This window comes from Notothenia rossii (genome assembly GCF_949606895.1).
Source record: "Notothenia rossii genome assembly, chromosome: 3".
Classification (NCBI taxonomy): Eukaryota; Metazoa; Chordata; class Actinopteri; order Perciformes; family Nototheniidae; genus Notothenia; species Notothenia rossii.
In genome coordinates this window covers 11000662-11008161 of record NC_136901.1, presented here as the reverse complement: position 1 = coordinate 11008161, position 7500 = coordinate 11000662, and the positions used below count along the sequence as shown (strand labels likewise).

The window sequence follows — 7500 nt, the reverse complement described above, 5'->3', positions numbered from 1 at the left end:
CAATATGTTTCCTTTCTCTGCTGCTCTTTTGTCAATCAGTCACTGATCTCACTGTCTCCAGGACAATGGCAATGAAGTTTCTCTTTGTTCACAATGCATGTGACCGAGAGGAAGGGTCTGCGTCCTGAGATTGCGTCTGTGTGTGTCTCATCTCATGAGTGTGTGCATTTTCTTCTTGTATCCAACAAGTGTGTGGTCACATTTTGTATGTGTGTTCGTCCATTCACGTGCTGTGTTTCCCTGGATTGGTGTGTGTGCTTATGTGTGTTCTTGGCTTCCTTGTGTGTGTGCAAGTGTGTGTCACCCATAGAGGACAATAGCCTGGGTCATCTGACTGAGAGGCTGCAGACCACTCGTATCACATGACAGAGGCTGAAGGCCACGTCTTTGTTACCAGGCCTATTGTTAAAGCTAAGGAGACAGCTGGGACAGGGGAAGGGAATCACTGTATGCACAACACACACACACACACACACACCACACACATACAGGAAAACCAAACACATGCACGCACACACACACACACGCACACGCCACCCCTCGTGACTCCAATCAGGCTCAGTGACAAAGATGATGCCTTCTTCTCAACTGGAATACTAAGACACACACTGTCAAACACGCACCCACCCACCCACATACACCCCCCCCCCCCCCCACACACACACACACACACACACACACACACACACACACACACATACACACACACACACACAAACACACACACACACACACACACACACACACACACACACACACACACACACACACACACACACACACACACACACACACACACACACACACACGTTGCAAGCAGATAGCTATAATTATATTGACAGAAACTGGCAGGTGGCATTGTCTGCAGCACACCGCTCTCTGTAAAGCAGCTACAGACACAGAGAGGAAGACTTAGTTACTTAATGCTCATACCTTCTTAATGCCATTGAGTGACAGCAACAAAAGTGTGTGTGTAGATTATGAGCTTAAGTGTGTGTGTATTTAACCTTGTTTTCTAAAAATGTATGTTCATTTTCCTGGCGCCCTATAAGTTCTGTTTAGGCATCACAAGCTCCCGGAAAGGGAAATATCCACATCTTGGTACAAAATGTAGATATTTATCATTTTGACAAAACGCTTTAATATAAATGTTTCAATAGCCTTCAGCTAAGAGTATGTTGCAGGATGCCAATCCCAGTCTCCAGTGTCAGAACTTTAAGCTTTGTATGCCCATCCGCCCACACTGACCTACTCAGCAATGTCTTTGGCAAAGCACATAGACACATTGTGAAGGAGACAAGGTTGCAGCTAACTGTGGTCCAATGGAAGTTGTTTCAATATATTATATAAGAAAGTCTTTTGTTCTGAACTGGTTGTTTTATGTGAAGCCCTATGCACCCGTGTATAATTTCCATGAGCTTTGGTACCCTCTCTTAATATAGTTTAGGGGGTCTCAAAATAAATGGCATGGAAATAGATAAATCAAGATAATAAATCATGTCTATGAGTAAAAAACACATCTAGTGTGTATGATGTAGTGAGTGCCCCTAAGCCCTACACTCAGAATGAGAGAGAGATCAGTTGGATAGAGAAGGAGGAGAGGACAGGTGTAGTCTTTGAAATGTGTGTGTGTGTGTGTGTGTGTGTGTGTGTGTGTGTGTGTGTGTGTGTGTGTGTGTGTGTGTGTGTGTGTGTGTGCGGGTGAGGGTGTGTGTGTCTGCCTTCTGGGTAGGTTACAAATAGAAGACATAAAAAGGTGAGGACAACAGAAAGACGAATGAGACACGAGGAGAAAGGACTTCGGGCTCATGGATTGAGACAGACTATTGTTTCATATTTTGGTGTCATTAATTACACAATAATTAGAGACAGCTTCAGCATTTAGCACAATACACACAGCTTCAGCTCCAAGCATGTGATTTACAGCGGGAGAGGAAAAGGGAGAATCGGACAGAATCTCCACTTTGTGAATCGATTACTGAGAGTCGAGCTCGGCCCATTTTCCATGGACTTGAGTGAAGAGGAAGCGGTAGAGATGAGTGAATGGATGAATAAGGAGAGACAAAGAATGACAAAGAGTCTAAAACGGCGGAGAAAGACATGAGAAGTTGAGCCTTTCATAAAGTGCACAGCTTATGAAACCAGATAGCCCTGAAATGTGAGTGTGTGACCACTCTGTGGCCTCCAGGTGTGTGTGTGTGTGTGTGTGTGTGTGTGTGTGTGTGTGTGTGTGTGTGTGTGTGTGTGTGTGTGTGTGTGTGTGTGTATGTGTGTACGGCTGGCTCAAAGTCAAAGGGCAGATTTTGGTAGCAGCCACACCCACCCTTCAAGGGACGGTATCTCTGCTCTTTCAAACGAACACAAATGAGTGTGTGTGTGTGTGTGTGTGTGTGTGTGTGTGTGTGTGTGTGTGTGTGTGTGTGTGTGTGTGTGTGTGTGTGTGTGTGTGTGTGTGTGTGTGTGTGTGTGTGTGTGTGTGTGTGTGTGTGTGTGTGGCGCAGCTGTGCCGTGGTTTGGTGCTGACAGAGCCAGCGAGGATCCTTGAACTGGAAAGATGAGAATGTCCTCGAGAAGGCTTCATAAAATGTCTCATTGTCCCTCTTCAGCCGCCACAAACACACACACACCAAATATTACAACTCCATCCCTCCCTATTCTCTCTGAGTGGCGAATGTGCTCTGGCATAGTGCAGTTACCGGTGTACCTCAAATATCAACACACACACACACACACACACACACACACACACACACACACACACACACACACACACACACACACACACACACACACACACACACACACACACACACACACACACACACACACAAGATAAGACTGGAATGCCCAATGCTGCTGGCAGACTTGTCTCAATATAAAAAAGAGAGGAAACGTTTCTCTTCCTCTTGGCAGAAGGTAGAAGCTGACACCTTTCCCCGAGTGTCCTGGCAAAGAAGTCTCTCTCTGTCTCTGTTTGTTTTCCCCTCTTCTTTTTTTTTTTGAAGGTGAGACTATTCCCTGTTTCCTTTCCCATTCTCCTGCCTCCTTCCTTTCTTTGCCTTCCTCATTAGTTTATGGGCAGAGCTGCAATTAGGACGGGGGGAAGGAGGAGAGAGGAGACAGTGAGGAGTGAGGGAGGGAGAGAGGTAAACAAGAAAGAAGAGTTGAAAGAATGTGACTGGAGAGGAGATGGGGAGGTAATTAATGAAGCTGCTATAATTACTGGGGTCTGTTCACGCCAACTAGACGACACACACACACACACACACACACACAACAAATTACTCTCACCTTTCCACGGCATTAATCTACTATGAATATTTAAAATGCTGGCCATGTGCGTAAACTAATGACACAAGCTGTTTGCCAACCCATCATAAAGGACACACTTCCGTATCCACCATGTAGACATTGTTGACAAAGATTATGTTTGTTTTTTTTTTACCAGGAAAACATGACAAAATGCAAATGATTGAAGCTTGCAAGGTCTTCTTTTGGCTGGTCATTTGACAAAGAGCCGATTTGTATGGAAGAAATAAAAGCTGTCGGGGCATAAAGAGGATGAGACAGGTGAAGGGTGGAGCGTTTTGAGAGGGAGAAAGGGGGGAGTAAAAGAGAGAAGAGACTCTGGAGGAGTTAAAGATGGGGTGTAGGAGAAAAGAATAAGGGTGGAGGATTTTAAAAGGAGAGATGAAAAAGGCAGCAGGGGACAAAGGATAGGACAAAGCTCAATGAAAAAGGAATCAGAGTAGAAGGACAGGAGGTTGCGAGATAAACAAAATTGTCAGAGGACAGATTCATCAGGAAGGAGAGGAGGCAAGGAAAGAGTAACAAAAAGGAGGGAAGGAGTTGAGGTGGGTGCGATGGGGACAAACCAAGGTGGAACTCTGATGATGCTAAATTTGGCAAAAGGAGAAGACTTCTGTGTGTGTGTGTGTGTGCGCGTGTGTGTGTGTGTGTGTGTGTGCGTGTGTGTGTGTGTGTGTGTGTGTGTGTGTGTGTGTGTGTGTGTGTGTGTGTGTGTGTGTGTGTGTGTGTGTGTGTGTGTGTGTGTGTGTGTGTGTGTGTGTGTGTGTGTGTGTGTGCATGTGTCGCAAGACTTGCTGAATCGGCCATGGTTCCAGTTTCACGCCTCTGAGTTTGACACAGGGGGAGGGAGAGAGAGAAAGAGAGAGAGAGGGTCCCTAGCCGGTAATGTTCCCTCAGGGCGGGCGGACGAAAGAGTGGAGGGATGGAAGGAGGGAGGTTAGGGAGAGAAGGAAGAGGAAAAGATTTATTATTAAGTCAGTATTCTTAACTGATCACAATGAGATGTTATAGGGCTGCAAACTAGCAGGTTAACCACAAAGCCCTATATTTATATTGAAAAGAAGAGGCCTTTTTATGAGGGAGCGCAATAACAATCAACCAGGCTTGAGTCGCAGCGGGTCAAGATTATATTCAGTAGGATTGGGTCTTCACATGGCCCCATGTTGTCGCTGCTGACCTCAGGTCTGTGTGTCAATGTGTCTTATAACGATTGCAGTAGAAACATGTGTTTTGGTGCTGCTGGTTTTCTCCAATGAAATCGATCTGTCCAGGTTCCCCATGTTTCCAATTGGGTTGAATGTTTCCTGTGGGTTGAGTCTCTTTCTATTGGAACTGTATTTATACAAATTAAACCAAATGTTTAATGTAAAAGTTCTTAGTTTTCTGGTTTCCAGTGTACTCATTTTCATATTGCACGGTAATGACCTAATGAAGGCCAAGCTTATGGTGTAAGTTGTGGTGCTCTTGGCACTAAGTACAAGTGTTTTTGATGTGTGTTAAACATTCAAAGCCATTGCCATAGTTCTCATACCCCTGACCCACCCTACAAAGATAACCCCCCTGAAGCCCACCACACACAGAAATGATTTGCATGTGTGTGTTTCCTGTACAAACTCTTTACATACACACAATCGCCAAGCTACCTGACTCTCGTTATGCAAAGCATTCGCTGTTCATTCCTCGGAAAACAGAGTGCTCAGATACCTCGACGTCTCTGTGTGTTTGTTGGCTCTGCAAATCTTTCTCTATGTGCATTTAAGCTCCAACTTAGCTCAAATGCTTCTCTCCTTAGGCAAAAGAGGAAAGTGTGTGTGTCAGCGTTGAGGTGTGTGTGTGTGTGTGTGTGTGTGCTAATGGACATCTAAATGCTGCTGATGTTACGTTGAATAGTTTAAGGGCCCTCAGGTCCCCTTAGACCAATATTGGGAGAGAAAAAGTGAGGGAGCGAATGTGACTTCTGCAAATCGCTTTGACAAGGACACCCGCGCCTCGAGCGGCGTCCTCTTTCGCCTCATCGAACACACACACACAAACACACACACACATACTGCGACATCCACACCTCAGCAGAATCGTGAGGTGACTGTTGCGCTCAGAACAGCTGACTTGGTAGAGGACGTCTGTGTGAGCGTTGTGCTGAATCCACTTTTAATTCAATTTTGAAAGTGAGCTAGGTAACAGTTTGATGATGGGATTCTTAATATTTGTCCGAGGCAGTATGTCTTTTTGAAAAATACAAATCAATCATATATAAACCAGACTAACCTCAAAGTCGTTGGCCTTGTTGTAGTGCATGTTGAGCGCCCTGAAGAGCTCGGAGTCACGGCCCACCGCCAGCTCGTCTGCAGAGGTCACCCCCTCGTTGATAGACTGCCGGGCGAACTTCTCCATCTGAATGTAGTAGAACTCCCTGAAGTTGCTGAACCACTTGATCAGCTGGGAGGTGATGCATCGATTGAACTGAAGTCAGAGAAAGAACAGAATATGTTTTAATAGAGGTTACGTTTCTCTGCGCTGAATGCTGCTTCCTGTTGGTGCTGCACATTCATTTGCATGGTGGTATTTCATCTAATGTGACATGACCTGAATCCCTATTTGACTGCTACCTTGGATTATGGCACAAAACCATAACTATATTTTTGTGTCCTTGAATAAAACCTTGATTTATCCTAAATTGTACATTTTTAACAAAGTCCAAAAACGTATATTTGTTCTCATGTGGGTCTCTGTTTATACAAAATCCCTACAGTTAAAAACTCATATCCACCTCATTAGACACTAAAATGCTGTCTGCACCTTGAGGGCTCCTTGTTGTGAAATCAAATAATAAATAATCGGCCCCTAGAAACCTTCCTATAATCAAACAAGAATGACCCAAATATGATCTTATTGCTACGCCATCATGGGCTTCCAGACTAAGCTGAAGCAACATTAAACGGCTCTCATTAAACACTGCTCTTGCCCTGCAGGCCTGGACAGTACAAGGAAAAAGGACCTCTGCCAAATTAAGACATTTAAGCTGTTTTGCAGATCTTTCAAAACAAAAGGTTATTTTTTTGGTTGTAGTTTGTATGAATGAGGGACAGACCTATAAGCAGATATTTTCTAATTCAAAAATCTCATTTAAAACTGACAAACATCTAGAATGTAATTACTCTATTCATGCGCCTGCGTATCTACTCACTCATCTCGTCCTCATAAGAAACAAAACGTGGGGAGAACAAGTGCCCAGTGAAAGTGTGTGTGTATGTGTTCGGTGAAGGGGAAAAACGGCTTTGATACGGAGATTAAGCTCGGTATTGTTACAAGACATTGTCTCACAGGAACAAGGGATGAGCGAGGGAGAGATGAATAGAGCGAGGCAGCATGGAGAGAGAGAGAGAGAGAGAGAGAGAGAGAGAGAGAGAGAGAGAGAGAGAGAGAGAGAGAGAGAGAGAGAGAGAGAGAGAGACTAGCATAGGAGGACGGTGAGGGAAAGGGATATTTTTTCAGGAGCGGTCAGAGGGGGTGACATAATGGAGCAAAATTGGGAGGCTTGGAGTGTGTGTGTGTGTGTGTGTGTGTGTGTGTGTGTGTGTGTGTGTGTGTGTGTGTGTGTGTGTGTGTGTGTGTGTGTGTGTGTGTGTGTGTGTGTGTGTGTGTGTGTGTGTGTGTGTGTGTGTGTGTGTGTGTGTGTGTGTGTGTGTGTGTGTGTGTGTGTGTGTGTGTGTGTGTGTGTGTGTCACAGCAGAAGCAAAGGGGGTTTGCAAAGCATATTGGAAGCAGGGGGAAATTGAGTGTGTTGGGGGGTGTTTTGACCCACACAAGAGTTTAAACTGATAACTATGTAATTAACACACAAGATGATGTCATCTATATGATCTAAAACCATAATGAAAACCTCTGACAAGCAAAGAGAAGATCATACAAATATTCAATCTATCCCCTCAAAAAATTCTGACATCTGCTCTCATAGAAATAGAGCTCTAACATACTTGTGTTCATTCATTTTCAGAGATGCTTTACCAGAGATATTATATTGCAGGGACGCACGAGAATTAACTTGATCAATTCACAGAAATAGTGCTAAATCTGTAAAAGGTGCCTATACTAATAAGTCAAGTCTAGTAGGAAATAGATAAACGTATAACACATGTTCAGTCCTGCTATGCAATGAGTATTTAATTGCAACGGGAATCTGATGAAAACTGA

At 44.3% G+C, this 7500-nt stretch overlaps 1 protein-coding gene across 1 annotated transcript in view; it reads right to left on the bottom strand.

Moving 5' to 3' along the window:
• prox1a (prospero homeobox 1a) overlaps window positions 1-7500 on the bottom strand; it is a 32628-nt gene that overhangs the window by 8820 nt on the left and 16308 nt on the right. Inside the window, exon 6 of the mRNA XM_079671922.1 lies at window positions 5575-5769. Within this exon, the coding sequence (XP_079528048.1) occupies window positions 5575-5769 (195 nt within the window). The remainder of the gene's footprint in view (window positions 1-5574; window positions 5770-7500) is intronic.